This window comes from Canis lupus, chromosome 16 (genome assembly GCF_011100685.1).
Source record: "Canis lupus familiaris isolate Mischka breed German Shepherd chromosome 16, alternate assembly UU_Cfam_GSD_1.0, whole genome shotgun sequence".
NCBI classification, from domain to species: Eukaryota; Metazoa; Chordata; class Mammalia; order Carnivora; family Canidae; genus Canis; species Canis lupus.
The window spans coordinates 20,172,887-20,185,241 of NC_049237.1; the positions used below are offsets into that span (position 1 = coordinate 20,172,887).

The window sequence follows — 12,355 nt, forward strand, 5'->3', positions numbered from 1 at the left end:
GCTGGCTCAGAGGAAGCCGGATGACAAGGGACAGAACTAAAGAACTTTAAAATCAGCACCAAAACTATGTTGTTTTCACAGTAGCAGAGGTAACAAAGCACCTGACTACTATAACATGGGTCCCTTTCTCAATCCAATGACAGAACATCTAATTAACTAAAAAGTAAAGCCAAAAAGCAAACAGATCGATAGAACAGCATGGATTACAAAATTAACCTGACAATTATAGTTACCCAATTCATGACAAAGGTCGTATGTGCTAAAGTGACAGGACATCCAGATGGAAAAAAACGACTCCTACCTCAAAACACACACAAAATAAATTCCAGATGAACTGCAGCTCTAAATGGGAAGAGTAAATCAGAGAATATCTTCATAATCTTGGAGTAGGCACAGATTTCTTAAACAGGAAAGTACTGACCATATAAGAAGATTTTTTGATCAAGTGAACCATATAAAAATTAAGAGAAAAAAAATTAGGAATTTCTGCTCATCGGAGGATATCGAGTAGTTTAAGCACCCACAAAATGGAAAAAACACAAAAACATTTTCAATACATATACCTGACCAAGGTATCATATTCAATATATAAAGAAATCGCGCAGGTCAATATTTAAAGAGATTAGAAGGAGAATTTAAAAATGGGGGAAAGATTTGAAGACGCTTCACAACAGAGTTCCAATGACCCTAAGTCTATGACGAGGTACTCAAATTCATTCATCAGGGAAGCGCAAATGCTCTTCCTAGGCGACAAACAGGATGACACGCTGACTACAACGGCTTGCGTCTAGAAAAGCACAGAAATGCCAGGTGTGCGTACGTTAGAGAAGCGAGCGACGCCGCCGCCGCCGAGGAGCGGTCCCCAGCCGTCCCCAGCGCCCCGCTCCCCGGCGCGGTCCCGCACACCCCGGAAACGCCCACAGCGGCCGCAGCCCGAGCCTCAAACCAGCGAGGGCGCCCGTCCCGCCACAGCCACGCACGCGCCGCCCCAGGACGGCTCCGTCCTCCAGGTGACGGCTCGGCAGCGGGATCCTCCACTCCCCACACCCAGGGCCGCGGCAAGAGGCGACCGTCCGGCCGACCGTCTCTACCTGCCCCCAGGCTGCGGCCGACGAGCACGAGCAGGTGAGCCTCGGCAGGTGCGGGGCCCCGAGGCCGGCGGCAGGACCCAACGGGGAACCGGAGCAGCCGCCCCGCAGCACCGCGGCCCGGGCCCACACCGCCGCTCTCCCCACCCCTACGGCGCGGGGCGGGGGGTCCGAGAGCCGCCGGGGCCACCAGCCGGGCGGCCGACGCTCGGCTCTGCACCCGGGCGCCGGGAGGGCCCGCAGGCTCGCGGGTCTGCGGGGCCGGCGTCCGCCCCCCGCTCCGACGCGGGCGCCGAGGGGACGGCGCGGGCGACCGCCTCGGGCGCTCCTCCCCGCGCGGAGGTCAGCTCGCCCGACGGCGCGGCGCCCCCAGAGCTCCGGGGCCGCGGGGGCGGCGTGTGGCCCGCACGAAGGGGGAGGGGCGCGGCGGGGGCGTGGCCGAGGGCGAGGGCGAGGGCGAGACCTGGGCACGGGGCGTGGGGGGCCGCCAGCGCGCTCGGGCAGGGGCGCGGGAGGCGGGGAGGGCCCGGGGCCTCGGGGGCGGGGGGCGGGGGCCGGCTCACCGTGGACTCCCGCACTTGGCTGTGGAAGTGCTGCTCCCGCGCCGACACCTCGTCCTGCCCTTCCATCCTCCCTCATGCCCGCCGCCGCGCCGCCCGCGTCCGCGCGCTCCGCCGCACCATCGCCCGCCGGCCGGGGACGGGAGCCGACTGACAGCGGGCCGCCGCAGGGTGGGCGACCGCGACCCCCGCCGCCGCCTCAGGCAAAGCCGCTCGGGCTGCGGAGGGCGGGCGCGGGGCGGGGCCGGGGCGGGACCTGACGTCAGAGGAAGGCGCTTCACGTCAGAGGAGCGCGCCGCGGCGTCTGCGAACGGGAGCCGCCGAGGGGCGGGACCTACCGGGGTGGGAGGCGGGGCCACGCCCCACGCCCCCAGGAAGTGGAGGCCTGAGCTCGGCTGTGAGGACCGGTCCCGATCCGGGTGGGGACGCGGCGGCGGTTTGTACCTCCCTCAGGGCTAACAGGCGGGCAGCCGGCCACAGTCTCGGTGCAGTCGTTCCCCGCAGAAAGGAATCATCGTGGCCCGGCACCCGGTCCCTGGCACGGAGCACTCAACACCCGGTTCCGGGCAGGGTGCACCCAGCACCCGGTCCTGGCCTGGAGCACTCAGCACCCAGTCTCTGACACGCAGCGCCCAGCTCCTGGTCCCTGGATGATGGCACACAGCGCTCAGCACAGGGCAGAGTCACGCAGGAGGTTTCCCAGGGAAACCTGCGCTCTGCTAAAGCCAGTCCAAGGCCAGGAGGAGTCGCCTCGGACACGTGTTGAGTGAACCCCTGGAAAGCTGGCCTCTGCGGATCTAAGTGGTTTCCCTACCTGGAAAATGTAGATAGCCCTGAAGGTGAGGCTCTTGCCAAATCCATAAAGTCATCCTCCCTGTCCTTGGGGTGTTCTATGACCTTCCCGAGACCCTGCACAGCACGTTTAGATTAGGTACATCCAAACACACAAAGTAATTCATCCTCTTTGTATATGAAGTATCTTATTTTGGATTTTTGCCATGAAACTGGGTTTGAAGGAATATTTATTCTACTTTTGGATTTATTTGGCTATAAAGAAGTCATTTAAATTGCTATGGTCTATGTGACCTTTGTCATCTCTGAGAAGTAAGGAAAAATAGAAATTGCTTTCAAAGTATTTTAATAATATATGTGAATTTAGATTCTTTGGTATCTTTTGCAATTTTGAGTTAAAAAATTTTTTCATGACTAAAAAACTTTTTTCTGATGGTGTCCAAAAAGCTCGTCAACCCCATATGCTATGCCTACAATGCATTACACTGTAGATTGTTGGTAGTGGGAGGACTCAGAACTTGAGGTTTGGTTTGAGGGAGTGCCCCTGCTGCCATAGCTGATAAGAAACCAGGAATGCTTCCAACTGCTTAAATTCAATGTTCACTTTTATTTTTAAAATGACTCAACCCATGGGGATCCCAGGGTGGCTCAGTGGTTTGGCGCCTGCCTTTGGCCCAAGGCGTAATCTTGGAGTCCCGGGATCGAGTCCCATGTTGGACTCCCTGCATGGAGCCTGCTTCTCCCTCTACCTGTGTCCCTGCCTCTCTCTGTGTGTCTCTCATGAATAAATAAATAAAATATTAAAAAATAATAAAATGACTCAGCCCAAAAGAGCCAGGAAAAGACACAGTATCTGAGTCTGTTTTTCTAGACACCCGTGTTCTGAGAGCTGGGTTAAATACTTGCCCAAAATGGTCTGCAAAATTTCTGGGTTCGTCTCTCCAAATCAGAGGCAGATTTGAAGATGTATGACATTTAGATGTGTTCCAGAAAGTGGATGCATGCATTTCTGCTCTTTCTAACCCAACCTCCAAGCATCTAGACCTTTCTGTTTCCTTTAGCCCTTAGCCCAGGGTAGGAGACTTCCCAAAGGCCAGAACTCACCCCTCCCTATATATTCTCCCCCATGACTTATGGCTTTGCCCCTCCTTCCATCAAGAAGTGGTATTTATTTTCCAACCCCTTGAATCTGGACCTGAACAGGTAACTTGCTTTGGCCAAAAAAAAAAAAAAAAGTAGAAAATATGAAACTGCTTGGAAAAGTTGTTGTGCATCAGGGCTTGTCCCTTCTTGCCACCCTGGGCGTCCTCCAACTGCTACTGCGCAAATAAGCCCCAATAGTCTAGAGACAGGGATCCCAGTTTTCTCTGTCACCCAAGCTGACACACTCCTTTTTCTGCATCCCTCTAAAACAAATCTTCCCAAAACATAGGTTCTCTCCCCTGCTCAATACACTGCAATGCAGTTCTTCTCTCTAACTGTAGAAGAAAATTAAACTCCTTAACTTCGCATTCAAGACCTTGACTTTGGGGCCCTACCCCGCCCTTCCAGAGTCCTCCCCACTTCATTCCCTGCCGAGCCCTTTGCTACAGCCTGGCTTCCTCCTCTCTCCAACCTGAAATGCCGAGGCCCAGCCCCTTCACCAATTCCTACTTTTCAGAGTCAGTGCTACCTCTCTCAGTGTTCACACCAGGATCTTCCTTCTCAGAAAGGGGATCCCTCGAGCGCTGCTGGTGGGAATGCAGGCTGGTGCAGCCACTCTGGAGAATAGGGTGGAGGTTCCTCATAAAGTTAAACACAGAGCTACCCTACAACCCAGCAATTGTACTACCGAGTATTTATCCAAAGGATACAAACATAGTGATCCAAAGTGATCCATAGTGATCCCCTGTACCCCAATATTCACAGCAGCAATGTCCACAATAGCCAAACTGTGGAAGGAGCCCAGAGCTCCATTGACTGATGAATCGATAAAGAAGATTTGGTATATATACAATGGAATATTATTCAGCCATCTAAAAGAATGAAATCGTGCCATTTATATCGACATGGATGGAGCTAGAGGGTATTGGAGCTGAGTGAAATAAGTCAGAGAAAGACAATTATATGATCTCACTCATATGTGGAATTAAAGAAACAAAACAGGATCATAGGGGAAGGGAGGGAAAAATAAAACAAGACGAAATCAGAGAGGGAAACAAACCATGAGAGACTTAATCCTAGGAACAGGGTCACTGGAGGGGTGGGGTTGGGAGGTGGGGTCACTGGAGTATGGGCATGCAGGAGGACACATGATGGGATGAGCACTGGGTGTTATATCAGACTGATGAATCCCTGACCTCCAACTCTGAAACCAGTAATACACTATGTGTTAATTAATTGAATTTAAATTAAATAATTAAATTAAAAGAACTTTCTTCTCCACAAAGTCTTTCCTGATGATTCCAGTCTCTTCATTTGTTCATCTCTTCAACTGTGGGGACATGATGGAAAGAAGACTTCAGGGGGCACCTGGGGGGAGGGGGCTCTGTCGGTGGAGCATCTGCCTTTGGCTCAAGTCATGACCCTGGGGTGGTGGGATGGAGCCCCACACGGGGTGGGGGGAAGTGTTCCCTGCTCAGCAGGGAGTCTGCTTCTCCCGCTCCCTCTGCTGCTCCCCTTGCTCATGCTCTCTCTTTCAAGTAAATAAATAAAATCGGAAGGAAGGAAGGAAGGAGGGAAGGAAGGGAGGGAGGGAGGAAGGAAGGAAAGCAGACTATTTCAGTGTCTGCTCTCACAGAGCTTACAATCCAGGGGTAAAACAGAAACCTTACAGAGGTTACGCTCCTAGCCATTCCTTTGGCCCTCAGCACACACATACTTGTATCTGTGTCTATCCATAGTCAATGTATAAGCTCCGTAAGGTCTAGAGCAACTTTTCTTGCATCTTGTAAGCATCCGTGTACTTCCTGCAATACCTCATAGAATGCCTTGCACAAAGTAGACACCCAGCAAATATTACTTGGTCAGTAGGTTGGTTGCCCTGAGAAATTTCCCAGACTTCTTCACACTTCAGTATGGCTTAAAATTTCTACACCGATGTAAATAATTGTGTGGGCATTGTTAGTGCTTCCAGGATTCCAGTTCAGATGTCCATGGTTGAAGACACTGCTTGTTACTCTGTTCTCTGGTTTCGTACACATCGTGTCTTTCAAACTGCTAAAATTCCAGATAATTCCCTCCGCTTCATTAGGCCTTGCTTTGCTTTTCTTGGTCACAATGAAATCAAAGTTTTAAGATATAAGGTGACAGAGACAATTTTATTAACTTCTTTATATACCCTATGCAAAACTAAGCCAAGCAATATTCAGATATAACCTGTGATCCTTCCAGCCTCTTTCAGAGGTGAAATTTTTCTTTTTCTCTTAGCCAAATACAGCAAGATATCTGAACAAGCAAAAGTCTAGAGATAGCCCAGCTATCCATCCACAGTGAGATGGGTAAATAAACTGAGATGTGTTCATGCAATGGACACTGGGGTAAAAAAAAATCAATGAACTACAGCTGCAAACAACAATATGGACAAATCTCTGAAACAGTGAAACAGTGTTAAGCAAAAGGAAGACAGAACAATGCATACAGTATGATTCCATCTGAAGCTCCATGCAAAACAAAACAAGGTATTATGTAGGACACAGATGCAAAACAGAACTATCATTACATAGGGATACAAACATGCAGTAGAACTGTAGCGAAAGGAGGAAGGATGAACTTCCAGAAAGGAAGAGCAAAGCACAGAATGGTGGGGGGTGGGCGGTGTGTGGGGGCTGCAGAGGTAACTGTGCTCACTACTAAGACTTGCCACAACCTGGACCCTGATCCCACAGGACTCCCATCACAGCACTGCAGTGGGCCTCTCTAGTTGGCGGAGCCTGGACCAGGTGGCTACACCTGAGCTACAAAGGAATGTGATATTTTCAGCTTCTTTTGTGGGAGAAAATCCCTGCCTCACAGTATAGGGAATTGTCATGATGCAGAAAGGGGCTTCTGATATGATTCAGCCAAAAGGAATTATGTGGTCCAAATACAAAGTCCTCTGGGGAACAAGCATGCACAAAGTATAAAATTTAGACTTTCTAAAGGGACAAATGGACTTTAGGGTTTTGCTAAGTGATAAGCAGGCAGTGATGTGCTGGAGACCAGCTCTCAAACACCCCTTGTTAATTTTTAGGTATTTTGCAAGCTGATTGTTAACTACAACTGTTATTTCAAGGTAAGTTATATAAACATACATTCAAATTATATTTTTGAAAGGTAGCAAATATTCAAAATCCATCCTGTCCTAATTATTTTATTGCATTTTACCATCAGCTGTGCTCGTAAAGTTACTGAAATGTACAGCAGTGTGCCACTCCTTCAATGACCTCACTTTGGAAGCTGGCATCAGTCCTGGTGGAAGAATTTGCACCTTGGAAATCAGAAAACGACACAAATCAGGGCCGGTTTCCCTCCCTCTTGTAGAGCAGTTATTAGCTGGAGCAAACCATGAGAGCTGCCAAAGTTTTGGAAAGCACCTAAATGAAGATTTTCCATTTGGGGAGCTAACGTCAACCAACCAGCTGATCAAAGTTAGTATCCTTTAAGGGAAATTGAGGAGAACGAGATGGTCACCCCGTGGCTGATCATACCAGGTGTCTGGAGAGCTGGAAGGCTCCTACAGGGAAAATAGGATTTTCTCAGGAAAAAAATTCTGAACCCATGAGAGGACAGCCAGGTTTAGAAACATCCATTACTTCATACTGAGTAGAGTTCACCAGTGGTTTGTGTGGATGCACAAAATAGATGCATCGTTCCTCTCCCAGGAGAGGCAGCAAGCACAGGCACAGGTGCAAGAGGGGACAGGCATCGTGGGGGTTTCTTAGTCTCAGGGAGCTGCCATAACAGAGCACCCGGCCTGGGCGAACTAACAATCTTGATTCCTCATAGCCCTGGAGGTTAGGGGTCTGCCTCAAAGGTGCCAGCAGGGCTGTGGACCCCTCAGGCTCTCTCCTTGACATGTGGACAGCTATCTCCTCCGTGTCGTCACATGGCCATCCCCTGTGTGTCTGTGTCTCATCTCCTCTTATGAGGACATGGGCCACACTGACTTGGAACCCTCCCTATGACCTCATTTAACTAAATCATCTCTTGGTGTTTTTTTTGTTTTGTTTTGTTTTGTTTTGTTTTGTTTTGTTTTGTTGAGAGAGAGAGAGAGACAGAGAGAGGAGCCAGGGGATGGAGAGAGGGAGAAAGAGAGGAGAATCCCAAGCAGGCTCCACATCCAGTGCAGAGCCCGATGTGGGCCTCGATCTTATAACCCTAATATCATGACCTGAACTGAAATCAAGAGTCAGACACAAGCCATCGAGCCGCCCAGGTGCTCCAACTTACCTGTTTGAAGACCCCTCCCAAATAGCGTCACTCTCTGAAGTCCTGGGATCAGGATGTTCACATGTGAATTTTGAGGGACACAATTCCACCCCAAAAAGGGAGTGTGTTTCAGTTCTCTTCTGACTGCCTGCTTTCCTCAGGGAAACAAGCAGCAAGGTCATCCTCCAGAGGGAAGAATGTGGTATTTGAGGTCCTGAGAGAGAAAAGGTATGACAGAGTCACCAGGGGACAGGTGGGGGGTGGACAGAGTCACAGGGAGTGGGGAGTAGTGGACAGAGTCACCAGGGGCGGGCAGGGATGGACGGAGGCCCTGGGGGCAGGCAGGATGGACGAGGAAAACCACATCATTTGGGGCAGCACTAAGCTGTAGCTTGGGCATGGATCTCAGCCCCGTGCCGGCAGCAGACCCCAGCATCCACCTGCCCCCTCTGCCTGGGAGCCCCCGGGCCTTGCTTTCCAGTTCTTGTGTTCAATGCTCGCCAGTGTTTGTTAACATCGGTAGATGAACCGCTCCTTTGAGACCTAGCTGGGGTAATGCTTACAAAGAGTGTCAGACCTCCGAGGAGTGGGCTGGAATGCCAGCCTCAGCACTCCTGGTTGCAGGGTTTGGGGCAAGTTACGGATCTGCTTTGTCCCTCTGTCTTCTCACCTGGAAATAATCTGGAAAGAACGACAAGGCTAAAAAGGCATGGTTACTGCACAGAAATGCCTCATCCACAAAGTGCAAAGGCACCCGGCAGCTAGCTGTCATCGTCGTCGTCACCTGAAAAACCAGGACTGAGCATGGATTGTGCTGACATCGGCATATTAGGTTATGTATCCATGAAATCGTCACAAATTTCAAGGACATTCATGGCAAACTTCTCAGGGGATCAAAGATGAAAAGGATGCTCAGAATGGAAGAGAGGAGTTTGAATTTGCCAAGATATTGCATGGCTGTAGCATCCAAGGATTGAAACCGGTGAGAACCATCCAGAGGAGATGAAGGGATGCAGACCTGGAGTGCCCGGTGGGGTGGGGGCGGTGATTACTGGCAATCAGGGAAATCTAAGCCCACAGAAAAAAACAGCCCCTCCTCCACCTGCCTGTCAACCCTTGCTGTCAGCTTCTGATTTGGGCAAGATTCTGTCTGAGGTGAGTCCCACGGCTTTCATCCACCCGCTAACTCTCACTGAAGTGTGAATAAAGGATCAAGGCTGCTGGCTCAGGAAAGGGGAACAGGGACGTGAGGAATTCATGTGCAGGAAGAATTGGGCCTTATTCACCCAGTGCACTGTCAGCTCGGTGTCGTGTGAGTCCCCAGCTCCTTACCCTATGCCACAAGAAGGCGGGACCCACTAAATCCCAAGACAACACACCTGTACACACCTGTATCCCCCCCATACACCCACACACACACACACACACACAATCTGATCTCTGTCTCAGAGGAGGCACACATTCTCAGCTAGGTGTACATCGAGGGGCAGAGAGCGAAACAGCAATGGGGACAACCGCCTGGGCTGACGACATGGGAGGAAAACAAGGAGGAGACAGGACACACCAAGGCCCGATGGGGATGAATCAGGACCGGGCAGGTTCTTGGACTCACCCTGGACGGGGTTCTGCGGAGAATACCTGCTGGCATGAACACATCCCTGCCCCGCTGAAACTGACCCATCAGCGGGGGCGGAGAGGAGAAAGCAAGCCCTCCTCTGGCCCAAAACCAAGGTGCAGAAACTGAGGAGACATCGTTGGCTTGCAGAGCCAGCTCTAGAAGTGCTCAGGAGAAGGGTTGCTGACCTTACACATTTCATGATAGCTGTTTGATTATTTTGCCTACAGAAAAAGAAGGAAATGATGAGGAGAGTATACTTAAGAAGTATGCCTTTCTCACCTGCCCCTCAGATCCGATCTCTGAGCACCACCAGGGGGGTAAGCGTCTCCAGCCGCTCCTCCCACACACATGCAACTGTTCATTACACAGCCGAGACCTATTTTGCCACTGGGTCCTTTTATTCGACAACACATCTTGGCTATCGAAACACATTGGCATGTAGACTCTGTTTAGACTTCTCACCGCTTCATTAACTCCATTGACTAGTACTTTTTACATTGATCAATCTCGTCTTAGGTGAATAGACATCCAGATTGTTTTTTTTTTTAATTTTCTAGTCTTATCTAAACTATGCTATATGGTATACCCCTTGTACATGTATTTTTGCGCACTTGTTAGGAGTTTCGGGGGCAAGCGGGCCACTGGAGAGAATTGCCCCGGTTTGCTCTGGATGTAGCCACAGCAGCCCAGGTGCTGTCAGAAGAGGCCACAGGGGCCCGGGGCTCCCCAGGGGGACCTGGGAGGGGCAGAGCCATTGCTGGCGGGGAAGGGAATGGATCACATTTTGAGTCTCCCCTTGCCACCAGACCTGGGGAGGGAGATTAACTGGGGGGACCTTGGGAAATTCACCCAGGGGAACGCAGACCTCATCCAGGCCCCCTCAGGGCTGCCACACGTGGGACAAGCCCACTGAGGGTAAATTAAGTCAACAATGCCCAGGAAGGAGGGGTCAGTGGGGTCTCTCTCTCTCTCTCTCTCTCTCTTGCCTACTCCAATGGCTTTGGAAAACACCTACTTAGCCCCTGAGAGCCCAGGCCACCCGCTTGAGAACTGGGCCTGGGAGGAAGAAGTGGCAGCAGGAGGGGTACAATCCAGGTTCACAGTCGCAGCCATTCGTCCCGGTACAAGAACCAAGGCCCCCCTGTCAGCTATAACATCACAGGCATGAGGCGGGCACCTCTGCCAAGTGTCGCTTAGGGAGCTAGAGAGGCTTATCTAGGTAGCTTGAAATGCTGACAAAAATACCTTCCTTACCTTTCACGCTCCAGAGCTGTGGCATGCCTAAACATCCTGCTAATGTTCCTCTTTTACGGTCTTTTTAACCCGATTTTCGAGTGAGCATCATATAATCACTCTACCGGGGAAGTGAGTTTGATAATCTCCATGGCATAACCATCAACGGCGAGCTAGAGACTTCGGTCGGAGCACCCTGCATCCTCGCACATGCGCTCGACCCGGAGCTGACAGCAAGTGCCCTGGACCCAAGTGTCGCCATCGGGCGGCCGAACCAAGGGACTACTCGCCCATCGTCGTTGGGGACACCGTAGGTTTTGGGAGAAACTGCACTCTGCAGGACACAGAAGCATTACTCCATCACTCAAGTCTTGCTCATCCTTCTGGAAAGGTTTCTTTGACCATAAAACATCAAGACAAGAGCACAAACAACACGTGTGCCTGAGAGCCCACGTTGCTGTCTGCTTTAACCTGATGTGTGGCGCAGCCAGTGTCCTCACTGTCGTTGTTTGTGTATCTGTGTGTGTGTCTTGTCTCCGGCAGCATCAGCTGTCCAAGGGCAGGGGCCCCTGTAATTCTCTCCCAGGCGCTGCTGAGGGTACCCTGGGCTGCGTCGGGAGGTTGGTTGTAGACAATGGCTCACCGGTTACAGGAGGCACAGACGCCTCCCAATGCCTGGCTTGCTCACCTCATCAAGAAATCTTCGTGAGAGATGCCTTGGGGGTGCTCAGTGGGTGAGTGTCTGCCCTCAGCTCAGAGCGTGACTCCAGGGTCCTGGGATCCAGTCCTACATCAGGCTCCCTGCAGGGAGCCTGCTTCTCCCTCTGCCTGTGTCTCTGCCTTTCTGTGCCTCTCATGAATCAATAAAGAAAATCTTTTAAATAAATAAAAAAGAGAAATCTTCAAGTGAGGCAAAATGCCCTCCAAGGTGTACACTTAGAAATTCAAGGGGGATCCCTGGGTGGCTCAGTGGCTTAGCACCTGCCTTTGGCCCAAGGTGTGATCCTGTAGTCCTGGGATCCAGTCCCACATCTGGCTCCCTGCATGGAGCCTGCCTCTGCCTCTGTGTGTGTGTGTGTGTGTGTGTGTGTGTGTGTGTGTGTGTGTGTCATAAAAAAATAAAATATTTAAAAAAATGTAAAAAGAGAAATTCAAAACATGAAACACACACACACACCAAGCCCTCGTTTGGAAGATGCTGCTGGTGGGAAACCGTTATTAGCCTGCTGGATGTGTAATGGGAGTGGGGTGCCCCTAGGCTTGCAGCGTCACAGTGTCACAAACAGTAATGGGAGGTGGGAGGTGGGGATCCGCCCAGGGACCAAGGCTGGCACCTGGGCTGCAGCCTCACTCCCCCACCTCCCACCTGCCTGCCACTAGTCCTGAGCTGGGACTCTGAGGAAGCAGCCCTGTGGCACTGGGACAGGGTGGAGCTAGGGGGCAGTCGTGCTACACAAGCCGCTCTGGACACAGCACCCTCAGCCTGCAGCCGCCTGGGAACTTGAGACTTGCGGCCTCCAGAGCCCAGAGTCCCCCTGTCTTCCTTCATCGCTGGGGTCCCAAGGCTTTGAGCACAGGAACCTATCACAAATCAGAGTCCTGGCATATTTTGGACCAAAGGTGATGCTATCCATCCTGCTAACCTTTATACTTCATTGTTCCTTACTAGTGGCAGA

General features: G+C 51.3%; 2 protein-coding genes across 13 annotated transcripts in view; one reads left to right on the forward strand and one right to left on the reverse strand.

Moving 5' to 3' along the window:
• LMBR1 (limb development membrane protein 1) overlaps nt 1–1,859 on the reverse strand; it is a 147,102-nt gene extending 145,243 nt beyond the window's left edge. For all 8 annotated transcript variants that reach the window (XR_005371383.1, XR_005371382.1, XM_038559822.1 and 5 more), the window contains exon 1: nt 1,652–1,859. Coding sequence is in view for 6 of the 8 variants with exons in the window: in XM_038559822.1 (XP_038415750.1) it covers nt 1,652–1,717 (66 nt within the window). In the remaining 2 variants the exon portion in view is untranslated. The remainder of the gene's footprint in view (nt 1–1,651) is intronic.
• On the forward strand, nt 486–11,599 carry LOC106559831 (vegetative cell wall protein gp1-like). Of its 5 annotated transcripts, XR_005371385.1 has the most exons (5): nt 494–1,125; nt 6,651–6,692; nt 6,791–7,047; nt 7,990–8,056; nt 8,518–11,599. XR_005371385.1 is itself a non-coding variant. In XM_038559831.1 (3 exons), exons 1-2 carry the CDS (start codon nt 804–806, stop codon nt 6,671–6,673), a joined length of 345 nt encoding a protein of 114 aa, XP_038415759.1. In that variant the 5' UTR covers nt 486–803; the 3' UTR covers nt 6,674–6,692; nt 6,791–7,622. The 5 variants fall into 5 exon arrangements, 1 of the variants encoding a protein (XP_038415759.1); XR_005371386.1 differs by lacking the exon at nt 7,990–8,056 and having other exon boundaries at nt 497–1,125; nt 10,715–11,587; XR_005371387.1 differs by lacking the exon at nt 7,990–8,056 and having other exon boundaries at nt 497–1,125; nt 10,782–11,587.
• The last annotated feature ends 756 nt before the right edge of the window (nt 11,600–12,355 follow it).

Excerpts from the sequence above, each read along its gene's own strand:
- LOC106559831 (XM_038559831.1), top strand. The coding sequence starts at position 804 with ATGCCAGGTGTGCGTACGTTAGAGAAGCGAGCGACGCCGCCGCCGCCG. Across the intron at positions 1,126-6,650 it reads CGGCCGACGAGCACGAGCAG|GTATTTTGCAAGCTGATTGT; the intron begins GTGAGCCTCGGC and ends GTTAATTTTTAG.